Here is a 13,907-nt window from a genome sequence, read left to right on the forward strand (position 1 = left end):
TTCGAGTTTCAGAGTATTAACAGATATCGACGTTAAAGACTAATGAATCACGTGTTTGAGTTTTAAACCTGTAAAATTTAAGAACACATGGTCTACATACTTTCCCCCAAAATGTCCTTTTCACAGCATCCTTAATTTTACGTAATATTACGCACGGGCTCGCGGGCTGCGATCAGACTTCCGGTCACGCTAAATAAAATTCACATTCAGTAAAAAGTCATTTTTTCTTTTCACGGTGCACTGTGAACATTACAGTTAGTCCTAATGTAGAGGTGAATTGTCACAATTATGAGGAAAAAAACTGAAAATCAATTTCATGATATAAACTTTTTATCTCGTGATTCCGACTTTTAATCCCATTATATAGTTATATAGTTTTTATCTCGTAATTATGACTGTTTATTTGAGTAAATTCAACGTTTTCTTATAACATCGTTATTTATCTCAGAATTTGATATTTATGCCCTTTTTTATATCTCTAATTGTCTTTTTATCTCAGAATTTAGATTTTCCATCCCATAATTTAATAAATTAAAAAAGACTTTTGCTCTCATAGTTTTGACTTTCTAGCTCATAATCTTGACATTTTATCACATAATTATGATTTCACCATGAGACTATCATTCTTTAATCTTTTAGTTTTTCCCCAGTAACTGGTGTAACTGAATCCTTTATTATGTCAGACATGTGATTTTTATTACATTATCAATACACAGTCAGTTGTAATATACATCATACAGTGCATTTTCTGGAATGTGAAATGAGACAATGTGGATTAAATAAGATTGCACAGCAGGTTTGTTCTTGGTGAGTGTTAGGGTTCAGACAATAAGATCTGATAAAATAATAATTTATCACAATGATTCCATCTTCTATAAATATGATTCTGCTGGAATGATGATTTGAATGGTTGTTTTGTTGAGAGGCCACAGCACAAAAAGGCTGCATGACCTCTGATTGCTAGCCGCTCTGCCTGGATGTGGCTCTCAGAAATACAATGTTCACCCAGAAAATACCTCCAGGCGGGTGTCAGGTTGTGGGCAGCCTATTGTGTTGATGGCATTACCGCCACAATCGCAGCTAGCTTTTAGAAATGGATGTCTGTATGGCTCATTATGTGACAATTGGTTGTTTCTGCTGTGGTAAAGAATCTATACAGCTATCTGCACCAGACATAAGTGGCACATGATTGCCAATCGCTGTGGGGATGGATTACCAGCTTCTTTTATCACAGGAATCAGAAGTCCATATCTGCGACGCTGCGAGAGGAGAAAAGCTTCTGATAACAACTTGGTTATTTTCTGAGACAAACTGCAGCTTGTGGAATCGATGTCATATCTGTATTCCAGCACATTGTGGAAACTTTGACAAAGAGCCAATTTCAGATCAGATGTACAGACATAGTTCAGAATTCAGTTGTTAATAACAATGAGTAGAAGACTTTTACAGGTATGCAGGATCGTGCAAGGAAGTCGTCTGTGTCTCCGTGTTTGATATCAAAACATTTCTGAATTATTCAGGCTGGAGGGTGTGAAAAAATTAAACTTTGAGAAGTCAACACGTCGCAGCGATTACAAGATGTTTAATCAAATGAGACACATCTCATTAACAGAAAGGTCCTCCAGCTGCCATGAGTGGTAGAAGGCCATCTGTCGTTAGCTCTGAGCGTCTCTGTGAAACTTGGTGTTGACTCGGAGTGACTCATCCATCGTGTTCGCTCCAGAGGAAACAAACCGGCAGTGATCAGACGAGCTGAAAGAAACAGATCAGGCCAGGTTCAAGTCATCTACGAGTAAACCTACAGGCCATTCTTATAACTGGTTTAATGGTGAAGAGTCATGTTCTCATAGTCATTTATTTACTCACCTCAACATGTCTCACACATGTCAAAGTAATAAACAAGGTATTAATCAGGTTTGAGAATTATGAGGAGCTGATGACTCTCAGTGCTGTTATCATGAAGAAGTTCAATCTTTTCAGTTTTAAAGCTCCCATACACTTTTATTTTCCAATTATAGGAATCAGGAGGATTACTTTTACAATGAAATGTGATTTAGTAAAAAGGATACTGAATGCACAGACTCATTGTCCCATTTGCAAGGTAACTCTTCTGTTTAACATGATGAGGGAGATGATCTCAGTAGTCTGTTTGTACTTTTGCATTTCTTTGCAGTCATTTTGTTTCTCCTGGTTGAAGATTTTGTCTCTTTGCTGTTTTGCATCTCTTCGTAGTGTCTCTGTGTAGCTGTTTTGTGTCTTGTTGTGGTCAATTTAGTCTCTTATCCATCGAACCTTGTTTTTATTCAACATGTCATATTTACATGATCTCTCTTCTATTTAATTATGGGTTCATCAGTGTTCTGCAGTATACACATTTAAACATTGTCCTGGTGTTTTATGAAGCATCATTTTCTAGCACTGCAAGTCGGGTGTCTGCTGCTTTAAGTATTTCTGTTCCCTTGTGTTTCTGTATGAGGTTCTCCAGAACTAATCTACAGTATTGATCCACCTATTTTTCCTATTGTGTTGTGGCTAATTCCAGGAAATGGCTATGAGAGATCGACAGCCTTCATTACAAACCATTTTAACATACGTGCCCATCTGATAGTCTTAAAAAAACAAATTCACGCTCACCTGTCACAGTTTATTTGTTCAGCACTTCCTTATTTCCAATAACACCTGGTGAGATACGAGGTCACATCTTACCTGGCCTCGTCATGCTTGTCTGTCTGTTCTCTGCCCGTCACCATATTCTGATGTATCCTCACTTTGATTTTATCTCGATGGTTGTATAGTCTATATAGTCTGTAGTTTATGGCTTTTAATGGTTGTCTTGCTTTTGTTACACGGGCTCTTTAAGGACCTGTTTGTCTAACAGTGAGACACTAACACAGATCAATGTGCTCGACCACGGCAACAAAAATAGAAATCCATAAACTCACTTTTACATTGGTCCCATGGGACTGTAATACTCGTTAGAGACCGGAGAACAAGATTACTGGATGAATGAAAAATGAGGAAACATACACACGGGCAACAAATTAAAGGGGGAAAAAAACAGAAAATGTCTTATATGTACCTTGGAGGACATGTGTCATATATTTGGAATTTAGGGCAATTTAATGAGTTGAATGTTGTATTTTTAAGGCACATTTTGTTATATTTCATGGCGTGTTGTGAGTGTGCTCACGTCTGTCTGTCTGTCTGTCTGATTTCTTGTGTACGGCTCGAGGCAGCATTTGTTCCTGCAAAAGTGGAAGTGATGCATTATGAATGGGGAAGCAGACAACCTGCAATGCAATCACTCAACACTGTGCAAACCTGAGAGCCTCTCACTTAAAACACACACACACACACACACACACACACACACACACACACACACACACACACACACACACACACACACACACACGTAATATGATTCTGAGGGACTGAAACCAAATAATGTGTCCAGCTGTCTTACTGTTTGTTTTGGAACCTGTGAGTCACTCTGTCCTCCAACACTGTCCGTAACTCAGTTTTCTGTAGGAAAAAGAAGACTGAGTTCAGTTAAATGTGACAGATGAGATTCAAATGTCAGATATTCAATGCATACAACTTGGTACACTGTCAGAACTCCAGCTGTCCTGAAAAAGAAAGTGAAAATGTGAATTCCTGGATAAGAATGTGGGACATTTTTCTAGCCTGCAGCTTGTAAAACTAATATTTCTGACGTCACAAGGCAACACTACCTGACAAATGACGCACCATAATACAATTAAATATGTTTGCTGATCAAAATATAAAAAACTATCTAAATGTAATCCACATCTGATAAATTGTTCGTTGTTCACTGTTGTGCAAATACTTTTCCCTAATTGATTCAATTCCTGCACATTGCATCATCTCATTAATTCCTCAAAGTCATGCTCAGTGTGTTTTTGTGACACATCAAATGAAGGACGATGCTCCTAAACACTCATTTGCATACACGGAGGACTTTAGCTGTACCTTAATTTGCATATTGCTGTGCAGCGTCCTGCTGTTCAGCAGCTGGTTGTACTGCCAGCACCAGCCAACCTCCCCCACACAGCTCTGCCTGGGCAGGGGAGGGCGGGCCTGTGGTGCAGCTCGCCACAAGTAACTGAGGTCACCTGTGGCCTCAGGTGATGAAGAGGCGCCCACACCGATGTACCGGGGGAAATAATTTGATCTGGGCCTGTAGTCTCCAATTCCATCCGGGCCTTGTAAGAGGACGTGTGAGAGAAGAAGGTAAAAAACAAAACTGGATGAAGCTGAATCTTTTTCTCACCACTTAGATTCAGATTTACGTGTAGAGAGAAATTCAGGAGAAGAAACAGAATTTTCATTTTCGGGTGCAGCACAATCTGTCTCTGTCATCAACATCTCACCGTCATTCTGATGGAAAGTCAGGTGAGGTTTCCTGATCCACGCAATATTTTCTGGAGCTTCACAGAAAAAACAGTGTTGCTGTTTAGGAGCATTCCCCTTCACAGCTGAAGTGGACGAGGAGTTTAAAACTTTAAAATGAATTCAACAGAACTAGAGAAAGCAGAGAGACGGCATCCGTCCAGCTTACAGCTTCAGGCAGTTTGTTACAACTAACTGTCTTTCAAGAGGAATTACAGCGAAGCATCAGAACATGCATTCTCTCTGAAGTTGGTCCTCAGTGTTTGTCCTGAGTAATAACAGTTACATAAAGAAAACATACATTATTATTATTATTATTATTATTATTATTATTATTATTATTATTATTATTATGATCATCATCATCATCATCATCTTTATTGACAGACTTGAGGTCCACATATAAAAGACTCACACAACATACAGACAAACATTACACATCAGTCAAAGACATAATTCCATTCCTTGACTGAATCTGCCAGCGGGGGAACGTTACAGTTCACAAACATCTTGCCAGAACTTTCCCACCTTGGATACTTTAACAGGATTCTAAGAGCATCATTACACGCCACCTTGATCTTATTATCTTTGCTTTACTGTGGCTACAGCAGAGGTGTAATCCTGAGAAAATGTCTTGTGATATCATGAATAGACAATGAAACAAAACAGCTCTGAAGCAACACAACCTCACACAGACAGACACACACAGGATGGCTGGTTACAGTGCCATCATGTGTCCAATCACAGTCACATTAGCTTGGACAGAGAACAGATGCTTGTATGATTGTTGAACCATAATCTGAGTTCTCTGGTTAAATCTCACAGGAAACTGTGTTACAGCCGTCTGACAGCACAAACTCTCCCACCGATCAGCTGTTTGTTTGTGACAGCAACAACAGCACTCAGCTGCACTGAGACACAACAGAGCTGTCGTACCTGTGAAGATCATCCTCTGTCCGCTCCGTGTCCCTCCTGCAACCTCCTCACTTTTTTGCATCATTTTTCCACTGTTGTGTCAGGAGTCGTGGCAGACTGGATACTGGTACACATAATGGGTCCCCCCGGGTGAAAACCTGAGCCCAGCGGTCTGCTCCGTCCGTGGGGTCATGGCTGGTTGTCATGCCACCACTGGTCGTCATGGCGTCAGTGGTTGTGTCCTAGTTATACTGTGAAACCAGGGGACGTGTCCTCTGCTGAGGCATGTCCACTCAGTACACCTTCAGGGATCTTTGTTCTCTTTCCATTAATGTTTATGTTACTGTTTTAGTTTCCTGCCTGGGCTGGAGAATAACGATTATTATATTTCATTATATTTGTGTAGTTATAAACTAATTCACATAAACATGATAATCTTTGTATTGCGCTGAGGTTAGATTCTAGCATGTTATAAAAACTATAACAACATTCTATGTTGTTAAATTATTTTGTCTAATTTAATTATACATCCATTTACTTATATACTTAAACTAAATATGTTCTTCACACATCACTGCTGCTGGAGTTTCACTCACTAGCTGCTTATTGTGCTCAAATGTTTAAGATATTACAATTTGTATGTCCTGTCTTCATCTATCGTCATCAGTTACCTCTCTGATTATTTCATTTTTTAATTTATTTCATGTTAGAGTTCCCCGTCTGTCTCCTCACCGCTCTCTGAGCTGCTGTAACTTGACTCTCCTCTCAGGGATCAATAAAGTCTTCTTATCTGGTTTTAGCTTATCTTACATTTCAACACCCTGTGCAGATAAGCAAGTTCTTCCCTCTGAAGCACTGAAGCAGACTCTCCACTCTTTCAGTGGAGAACTTTGTGTAATAATGAATTCACATTAACACATTTATACAGCGCTTTTCCAGTCTTCTGACCACTCAAAGCGCTTCACAACACTTATCACATTCGTCCATTCACACTCACATTCACACACTGATGGCCATGTGAGCTGCCAGCTGCTCAGCAGGAGGGTTTCAATATCTTGTTCAAGAACACTTTGAATGATTTGAACCTGCAACCCTCCGATTACTAGATGACCTGCTCTCCCTCCTGAGCTGCTATTAATTCACATTATCTGCACATATTGTTACAGGATATTTATATTATTTATATTTATTCCATCATATTCAGATCAAAGGTTTAAGGATAACCAGTGGTGGAGTACATTTACTCTGCAAGCACAATTTGTATGTACTTGTTCTTTTGCTTCAATTCAATACGACTACTGTGCGGATTAATATTATCATATAAATAAACCAATAAATGATGTATTATTGCTGATTTAGCTACCTGCCAGTATTAAATCAACTGCTATCAGTTCCATCTTCAACAGCAGCAACATTACTGATTCTTTCAAATGAATGTGTCACTGATTATGAAACAATAATATAATAGGATATTAGTCATTCTGAAATGAGGCATTCTGCATTATCACATTTACTTCTGGTCTTTTAAAGGACCTCTTTAGTAGAAAAGTTCAGGACGGGTCGACTGGCGTCAGTTTTCTGACAAATTGAGACTGAGCCTCAAGAATCAACTTTTCTTACAAAGAGGTCCTTTAAGTATATTACCATGCAAATACTTGTGTCTACTTTTAAATATTTAGAAAAGAGAAATCTTTTTTTCTTATTTAGTAATTTTACACTGTGATACTGCTACTTTTACTCAAAGGTGTGCTCACTGTGCAGTTTTATGTAAGAAACTCAGGCAAGTAATATTTTAATAAAGGCGATCAAACAAACTCAGATATTTATTCATGTACTTAATATATTTTCACACAGTGACCCTGTCTGAAGCCAGAACTGTGGCTACATGGAAGAAACTGCACATGTAGACAAAGTAATGAAACTGTGTTTCCTTTGAGGAGAGTTTCTTTATTAAATGTATTCAGTTATGAGAGCCAAGCAGTAAAGATTATTTAATATATTGTATGGTTACTTCTTTCTTCTGCATAAGGTGCTTTTTTCCTCACCCACCTGAACCTGTAGTACCTGTGTCCGTCACTAGATGGCCCCACAGCATCACTCTGCCACATCGCACTCCCTCCTCCCTGCTCCCACTTTTTTTCTCCCTTTTTTGTTAAATGGACTCGCCCATGAGCCGCCCCTTGTGACCGAGCCCGTCAAGTCACACACGGATAAACAACAGCCAGACAGGAAGTGGCACATTTCACCTTCAAAATAAGAAAGTATAGTTGATATCGACGAACATGCACAATTACAAGCAAAATTCAAAATTTAGACAGAAAGTCAGAAATGTTCAGTGGGTTAAATGTTGGAATAAATAAAACCATAACATTATAATTACGTCATGGCACGTGGTTGTCGGTAAACAGTGAAATCCATTGAATGTTATGGAGTCTATTGTGAAATGTAATTAGACTTTTTCGATATAATACGCAGCTTAATGTATACGCTAACCTTCGTAAAACGTTTTGTATATTTAAAAGACCTTCGTGTGTTATGTCCTTTTGCATCAACTGCGCCTTTTTTCTGCTGATTTGATTAGTCTACGTGCAAATGAAATGACGTCATGGGAGTGCAGGGAACAGACACATACATTTTATTTACCGCATCATCCTCCTGAAATATGCCACACGCCTTTCATTGTCTCTTTGTGTCACCGTCAAAACGCCGTTGTTCTCCCCGGAGCTTTATTTTGAAAACGCGTCCCGGATGTGCGCCCGCTAACTATGTCCGGCTTTACCCTGCTGTGTCAGTCACCATGGTGGCACACAACAGAGCGCAGCGGCGGCGGAGCTACCCTCACTTTTAGACCCAGGAAAAAATGTTATTATAATGCATTTTCTCAGTGAGTGTACTCGGGTCCGGCTCTCATCATGGACGCCAGGTCGCTGTTGACGGGATAGCAGTTAGCCGTTAGCTTACTTTTTTGGGGGGTGGTGGTGTTTGGCGGCTCCTACATGGAATTTCGTTCCGTTGCTAGCAGAATGCCGAAGAGACAAGGAATGGGTTTGATGAACGCTGGCTCCGATAAAGGGACATTTTCCGACTTGAGAAAATAACTCCCGCAGACAGTTTCAGCCGCGCTTCGTGGAGGAGTCAGCTCCTCCGGTGTTTAGGGCAGCCGGTTTCGGCCCGGGCAGCAGAGCGACGGACAACCCCCGAGGATCCTGCTCGGCTGTCTGGCTCCAGTCGTGGCCTGGCTCCGGGCACTCCCAGCTCACCCTGCTAGCATCGGAGCACAGCCGACAAGAATAAAGCAAAGACAGCGGGGCGGACTTTTCTTTTTAGTTAATATCCGCGACGCTGGATATTAAAACGCGTCTTCTGTCAGGATAAGAGCTTCACAGAGCCTCCAGACGGCGTCTTCCAAAACAATGGCGTCTTATGTGGATAACAGCTTTCGGCAGGCTGTGATGATGAATCCGGCTGAAAGGACGCAACAGGTCAGAAGAATGAATCCCTCATGTGTCTGTAACTGAAGGAATCTGTGGTGAAAAGTGGTGGTTTCAGCTGGGTTTCACTCGTAACATCGTAACATAGAGAACTAACACAGTCACAGTGGTTCTGAGGTCAGCGGTTGTTACGTGAGTCCACATCCCGCTAAGCGTCCCTCAGCTCGGATCATCAGAGCTACTTATCAGAACACGAGCTGCTGGAGGGACTCGAACCTAAAGTTGGCAGTTTGTTCCTCTTGTTCTCTCATGTGGGGCTCGAGCTTTGTGCAGAGGTGTTCCTTGATGAAAACAACTTCAGCATTTTGCAAAAAATATAAATAAATAGCAGTGTAAAGATGAGAGCATGAGAGGAACAAGCTGCTGCTAATCCTAATTTAGCCATTAGCCTCCAGTAGCCAATCAAATCAGACCTCACCTTTTCTTCTTGTTTCCTTCTTCTTCACCTGAGACAGATTGAAGATGAATGACCCAAATTATTAGAGTAAAATAGTGAAATGCTTTATGAATCATTTATAAACAGTCACACCTTCATAATGTTCAGTGATGTAATGTTTACAGGTGAGCTGCGCAGGATTTAACAGTAGGTATAGTTAAGTATTTTAAACAATACCTGTAACTTCAAATTGAATGATTGCTTGATAAATAGTTTATAAGACTTTTCATTTGTTTGTCAACAGCTAGTAACTATTCACTAAAATATTAAATATATATTAGAGCCCATATTTTGTCTTATATGCTCTGATTTGACATTATTTTCTTCAGGCATTATAATGCAGTAAAAGATGGGTGGGGTAACAGAGGAAACATTCTCAGTGGACTGTTATCCTTTTAGACAATTCATCTTATTATTGAACTGTAAAATATCCTGCCTCCATTACATGTCTCTGTTACAGGTGTTTTATAACCATGTTAAAGAGTCATTGCTAAGACAGTGCGTATATTGGCTGAAATATTCATATAATGTCAAGATTATCAGTCCGGCTCTACTATGAATTTACCATTTAGTAACAACTATATAAACGGTTACTGGCCTTGTTCTTCATTGTGATTTACGGCTTTATTTGACATCTCGTGTTGCCTAATAATGATTTGCCATTACTACGTCTGTGACCAGTTTTTATTGGTTGACTTTTGCTGAGCAGACGGACGAACCTGGTGACATTTCAAGTGCTGCAGTTACTTGGAATTAGAGAACAACGTGAAGCTGTAATGCTCAGTGCCTTCCCAACATGTTATCACCTCACTGTCATCTAGAGCTGCATCAAATAATCAGTTAACCCATCAGATGTTCAAAAAACAATTTATTCAACTATACTGATAAACACCTATTTGTTTCAATCATTTTGCAAGAAAAAACGTCGACTTTTTCTGGTTTTGACCCATTTCTTTGTCATTTATAATGGGTGAAAAGTCATTGGGGTTTGAACTGCTGGCTGAAGCGATTTGAAGATGTTGAAAATATTCAGCAGATCAATCGATAATGATATAAACGTCTGTCGCAGTGTTAGTATAATCTGATCCATCCAGTTTTTCTGGGAAGTTTCTTGTGTACCTGTGAATGTGCGGTCGCTGGCAATTACCCTTGAGCCACACACACACCCAAGCTTGCATGTCTTGAGCTATTAACAGTTATATTTTGCTGATAAATCCAGTTTGGCTGTGAAGATGGTATCATCATCGTCATTTCATTTGGGAAGCGCTTTCACTGTGATTGGATGCTGCTTCAGCAAAGGCTTTACACACAATGGACGATCAATAGGCCACCACTTAAACCAGCAGGCTGCAGTTAGTGGCACGGCCGTCTGCACGTCTGTCTGACATTGAGGAAACAATTATGTTGTCATTGACAGCCTGTTAGCTGGACCGGGCTCGTGGTCTTTACAGCTTTATGCAGACTATAATTTGTCGAAGTGACAGACGGCGTAATGGTTATGAAAACAAGGGTATAGATAGTGAACGTCATTGGCAGCAAAGTTCATTGAATACATTAGTAGTTTACATTCTGGCTGCAACTAATGATTATTTGCGTTATTGATTAATCCGACCATTGTTTTCTGGAGAATTTGTTAAACAAATCTCAAAAGTGTTAAATGTCTTTTAGCTGCTTGTTTTGTCCAGCCAACATTCTAACATTCTAGTCTACCTCCTCACATTTAAAGTGCAGGGACTAGATCATGTTTGGGAAAATAACTTGAATGATGAATACTTTATCAATACAATTGCTAGGTGATTGAGCCCTGATTGTCTAGTTTTTGTTTAATTTACTTTAAACTCAGATCCTTTAATATAATCACTGGAAATAGATTTTTAATGTTCCTCACTCTTGCTATGGGAGCGAGGATGAGATTTAAAGCTGGGAGTCTGTAACATCTGATACAATCTGTCTCATCCTGCCAACCCACCTGAAAGAATTTGAAGTCTGAACACTGTTTTTGGAACTTTTTAAACCTGAAAAGAATATTTGAAGGTAAATTAAGCACTTGGAATTTCTGAGCTGGAAAATGTGGAAGAACAGATACCAAGGCTTTGACAAAATATGTCGTACTACAGGGAGATCAAAAAAACCCTTCTATGTCTGTGGTCCTTCAACACTTGGAGCCGTGGTATGAACTCATGCTGTGTCAGTATGCAAACATTTCATTCGGGAGGTCTTTGAAACAATGAAGAATGAATGGAGAGGCGAACTGTGACGCTTGAACAATGACTAAATGACAGTGTTTCGAAGTGATTTAGTCAGAGGTAGAAGAGTAATGTCCTGACAGGATTGGGACGTTTCCAGAAATACCACATCAGCGTCATTTTGTAGTTGCGTCACAGCGAGTTGCACCACTGGGAAGCCTGTGATTATCTTGTGGAAAAGCAAGAAGATGTGTTTATAATAGCCAAGAAGTTCTTGTCAAGACGAAGGTTCTGGGTTCTGTTGGTGTCTGTGTTTCTGAATAGTAACACCTTCAATGGTGTCCTGCAGCTCTGGTGGCTGACACAGTTTATCCTAATGGTGTTGGCAGCGTCTCTCTGTCAGGATTAGCTAACGGTCAGAGGGATCTGTCTCCATCGCTCAAGACTGACTAGAGTGGGATTTGACTCTCTGCCTCACCCCATTGTCACATGGCAGGTTAAATAACTGACCGCTCGACAGGTAGCAGTCACGTTAGCACATGCTGTCGGTTTCCGTTTCTTGATTTTTGGGTGTTCGCTGCTGTTGAAATTCCAGTGTGCAGAGTACAAATGGGGCAGACTGATAGTCTGGGAAAGCAAAGGGAGGAGGATACGTTTTTCTGTGAAGCACTGCTGCACATTTTTGCAGTCGTGATGTGAATTAAGATAATATGACATGGCTATTTTATCTTTTATTTCTTTTTCATGTCCATATTGAATAATCTACTGAGGAAATTACATCCCTTTTTTAATAAAAAGAAGGGTGGTTCGCAATAACACCCAAATGTTTTGCCGGGCCTGATGTGGTCCAGTTACAGGACGACTCTGAGAACTATTAAGCCTCACATTGCAACTATTTTCACCCAAATCCAACCTCCCATTTTCCTTTTTTTGAAAATGTAATCATAGCTGTGTTGTACAGCTGATGGATTTCATCAGGCAGACTCAGTCATCATATTATCTCACACAAGCTTCTCCTCCACTGACTCCCCACAGGGATGTTTTCCCCTCTGTACAGACGTCTGCAGAAGATGGTCACATTATCAGATTTTGCAGACGAGGCAATGACAGCGAGGCTGCTGCAGCAGCAAGATTCCATTATGGAGCCATATTGAAGCACCATATAGTAATGTTCAGCAGACCTGCTAAAGCTTAATATTACATTAATCAGAGATGAGGCCGTTGATTTTGAGGGACACCACAGACGCTTGAAAAATTCTGAGTGGTTGCTTTCTTTTATCCTTCATTCTCCTCTTTAGCTGCTCTTCACTGTTTGACATGTGTTGAATAACTAGTGCTGCAAAAGAATCACAATATGAGTTTTTTCTCTACTGCACTACAAATTATTTGATGCCAATCAAAAGACTAGTTGCTTCCTGTGAGTGCATGTTCACTATCATCACGAAGCCTGAGTGTTGTGTGTAAAAGTTTTATCTACGATGTATGTATGTTTGTCAGGTCAGCGAGTGGGGGCTGGGTTGTCTCTAGCTGTCTAAACTATGCGTTGAATTCTGAGATCTAGGCTATCAGAACACAACTTCTAGCTGACAGGGAAGCTTCAGCATTGTACACTACAGCTTTTTCCATGAGCTCTTCAGTTCGCAAACAGTTTTTAAATTGGAACGACGGGTGCTGTCTGTATTGAATTGCTTGTTTATGTTGTTGTTCCACATTTTGCTCAGGGCCACACATCTAATCTCATTACTTTGAACCATAAAGCCACTGAACTGAAATGAACTGATTTGAACTGCATGCTTTGATGCAGCATCCATCTCTTAATTGCATCAATTAACTGTGTATCGTGACGTACCAAGAATGTGAAACCAAAAACTGCACGTCCTGATCAGGAATTAGTGAGTAAAATCAATTTGTTTAATGGTACAGGAGCAAAAATCTGGACACACACACGACTCTCCTATGAACATGTCTGCTTTAGCTGGTCTGTTAATCTGCTGCAAGTCGCTAGCTCAGCCTCAGGACAGGCATCTCTCCTCTTGTTTATCCAGGTGGCAAAGCTAAAGGCCACGAACGACAGTCCTCTGCTGCAGTGACCCTGCTTCACAGCCACATAGCTGCAGGGACAAGCTGCCTACTTTACATTGTTTCCACATATTCTGGACCAGCACAGGAGATCAGTGCAGGCGTGCAGTGACTGTACTCTGCAGAGATGAGAGAGGAAAGAATGGTGGATATTCTTGACCCCATTGACTTGAAGTGAGCCAAATAAATCTTAATTCCTAGGTCATTAGCTGGTCATCACTCAAACTCAGATGCAGACTGTGAGGAGTTTAATGGTCCAGCTAAAATAACAAACACGCTTGTGTCTGAATAACAACCGTAGCATGACAGAAAACATACCAAGTAGTAAAACAACACAAATTCATTTGCAGATATATAATTAGAAATATGGTTATTTTTATCCAGAAA

The 13,907-nt window shown here is 40.2% G+C and overlaps 2 protein-coding genes and 1 long non-coding RNA gene across 17 annotated transcripts in view; 1 reads left to right on the forward strand and 2 right to left on the reverse strand.

Annotated features, from left to right (window-relative positions):
- Positions 1–1,562: 1,562 nt before the first annotated feature.
- On the reverse strand, positions 1,563–5,767 carry LOC119007601 (uncharacterized protein C4orf45). Of its 3 annotated transcripts, none has more exons than XM_037077383.1 (5): positions 5,350–5,767; positions 3,994–4,226; positions 3,467–3,525; positions 3,195–3,245; positions 1,563–1,752 (listed from the first exon to the last, which is right to left on the reverse strand). In XM_037077383.1, the coding sequence occupies exons 1-5, from the start codon at positions 5,411–5,413 to the stop codon at positions 1,656–1,658; spliced, it is 504 nt and encodes a 167-aa protein (XP_036933278.1). In that variant the 5' UTR covers positions 5,414–5,767; the 3' UTR covers positions 1,563–1,655. The 3 variants fall into 3 exon arrangements, with proteins under 3 accessions (XP_036933278.1, XP_036933279.1, XP_036933281.1); XM_037077386.1 differs by having other exon boundaries at positions 1,628–1,752; positions 3,191–3,245; positions 5,350–5,758; XM_037077384.1 differs by lacking the exon at positions 3,195–3,245 and having other exon boundaries at positions 5,350–5,756.
- Positions 5,768–7,254: 1,487 nt separating this feature from the next.
- On the reverse strand, positions 7,255–8,089 carry LOC119007197. Its single transcript, XR_005071060.1, has 2 exons — positions 7,961–8,089; positions 7,255–7,574 (listed from the first exon to the last, which is right to left on the reverse strand). It is a non-coding gene; the product is annotated as an uncharacterized LOC119007197 (long non-coding RNA).
- rapgef2 (Rap guanine nucleotide exchange factor (GEF) 2) overlaps positions 7,984–13,907 on the forward strand; it is a 110,053-nt gene continuing 104,129 nt past the window's right edge. For 12 of the 13 annotated variants that reach the window (XR_005071059.1, XM_037076658.1, XM_037076659.1 and 9 more), the window contains exon 1: positions 8,742–8,810. Coding sequence is in view for 12 of the 13 variants with exons in the window: in XM_037076658.1 (XP_036932553.1) it covers positions 8,742–8,810 (69 nt within the window). In the remaining variant the exon portion in view is untranslated. Of the gene's footprint in view, positions 8,811–13,907 lie in introns of all 13 variants that reach the window. The other variant, XM_037076670.1, reaches the window with a different exon arrangement.

The sequence above is a fragment of the Acanthopagrus latus genome, chromosome 18 (genome assembly GCF_904848185.1).
Source record: "Acanthopagrus latus isolate v.2019 chromosome 18, fAcaLat1.1, whole genome shotgun sequence".
Classification (NCBI taxonomy): domain Eukaryota; kingdom Metazoa; phylum Chordata; class Actinopteri; order Spariformes; family Sparidae; genus Acanthopagrus; species Acanthopagrus latus.